Source organism: Penaeus monodon, chromosome 32, assembly GCF_015228065.2.
Source record: "Penaeus monodon isolate SGIC_2016 chromosome 32, NSTDA_Pmon_1, whole genome shotgun sequence".
In the NCBI taxonomy this organism is placed as follows: Eukaryota; Metazoa; Arthropoda; class Malacostraca; order Decapoda; family Penaeidae; genus Penaeus; species Penaeus monodon.
In genome coordinates, this window is record NC_051417.1 from 20,743,185 (window position 1) to 20,744,640 (window position 1,456).

General features: G+C 43.5%; 1 protein-coding gene across 1 annotated transcript in view; it reads right to left on the reverse strand.

Annotated features, from left to right (window-relative positions):
* Positions 1–1,456, reverse strand: part of LOC119593717 (WW domain-containing adapter protein with coiled-coil-like) — a gene marked incomplete in the record, with an annotated part of 31,198 nt that overhangs the window by 824 nt on the left and 28,918 nt on the right. Inside the window, 1 exon segment of the mRNA XM_037942689.1 lies at positions 1–1,345. Coding sequence (XP_037798617.1) covers positions 1,270–1,345 — 76 coding nt within the window.

Consider the following 1,456-nt stretch of genomic DNA (forward strand, 5'->3'; position numbering starts at 1 on the left):
CATTGAAATCCTTGCTTTACAGTCACTACAATGGCCTCCAAATTTCTACAGAGAAACAAAGTTAATATAATTATGAAAATAACAGTGACTATAATAATAACCCGGTTTATCTACAAATTTATAGTTTTAGTTAAACATATGACTCCTGAAGAAGATATATCAACAACTGGTAAAGAACATGACAATGAAACTTTTCACAGCCCAGTTGGAACTTTAAAGACTGTCTGAGATACAGATTAGCCAGCAAAAACAATGACTTAAATAACATTTAATCTGTCAGCATCAAAATGCTCAAGACACTGCCTCAAATCCAACCCTGGGGACCATGTGACAGTCACCAAGAACACAAAACACATTCACAGGACTTACACTTGGATAACTGATTACGGAAAGCAGTTAAGAAATTCAACTACGCTCTCCAGAATCTACTGATAGTAAATAGGTAAAAGTTCCGTGTACCACTGCTACCGCAACAGAAAAGTCACCCCCGCTCGCTTCGCCCAACTTATTCCCCGGATGCTGGAATAGAGCTGGTGGAAGCCGCCCGTGACATCCTTCCGGTAGTGACATGCTGGTAAGAGGAGTGGTTCACTAGTGTTTTGTTGTGAAATGTGTAAAGCAATAAGACAACAATTCTTTTTTCTTGTTATTTTTTTTCAAACCTATTGGGCTGGAGAGCTCTGCCAAGACTTCCAGATATCCACGTGGGCTTGACAAGTCAGCCAGCAAAGAAGGAACACAGAGTGAGAGTGACGAAGGGGAACGGGACAGATGATGCTCGAAGGGGTGATTCTCAAGACCCCAGGGAGTGTGATACAGTGCCAGCCTCTGGCTAGCCGGTATTACATTGTGACGTAGCAGAGCTGTTCAGTGTACAGGCTCAGCCTTCAGAGGTGTCTAGTTGTGTCATTCATCACAGAGAAACATAGATGACATTGGGGTTATCGGTGGAGGGTGGCCAGGGTAGGCCGGGCCAGACACAGGACGGTAGGTTGTTGGTGAATCCTGTGAAGAGCTGGCAGTTACCCTGGCCTGTGGCAGCAGTCATCTTTGCACTGGCTGCTGTGATGATACTGGTGCTGGCACTCGCCCACAACCCACACAAGGGGAGGACTCGGGCCTCACCTCACTGCCACACCCTGCACTTTGGACTTCACCAATGTTCACACATCCAGTACATGATTAAGAAAATATAACACTTTATAAATAATCCCAGGCATGTCAACATCCAGACAACTGACCCAGGCAGCTATCACAGGCAGCCCAACACTATGTGTCACTCATGAAGGAATTCTGCGCCTTCATCTCCTCAAGTTCTCGCTTCTGAGCACGTAGAAAAAGTATCCTGAAAAAAACAAATCCTCTATTAGATTCTGTAATTACTAATTATCAACAACAAAAATACTATATAAATTATTTTTGTTGTAGTTAATACAATTGGGCATGAAAGAAAGGA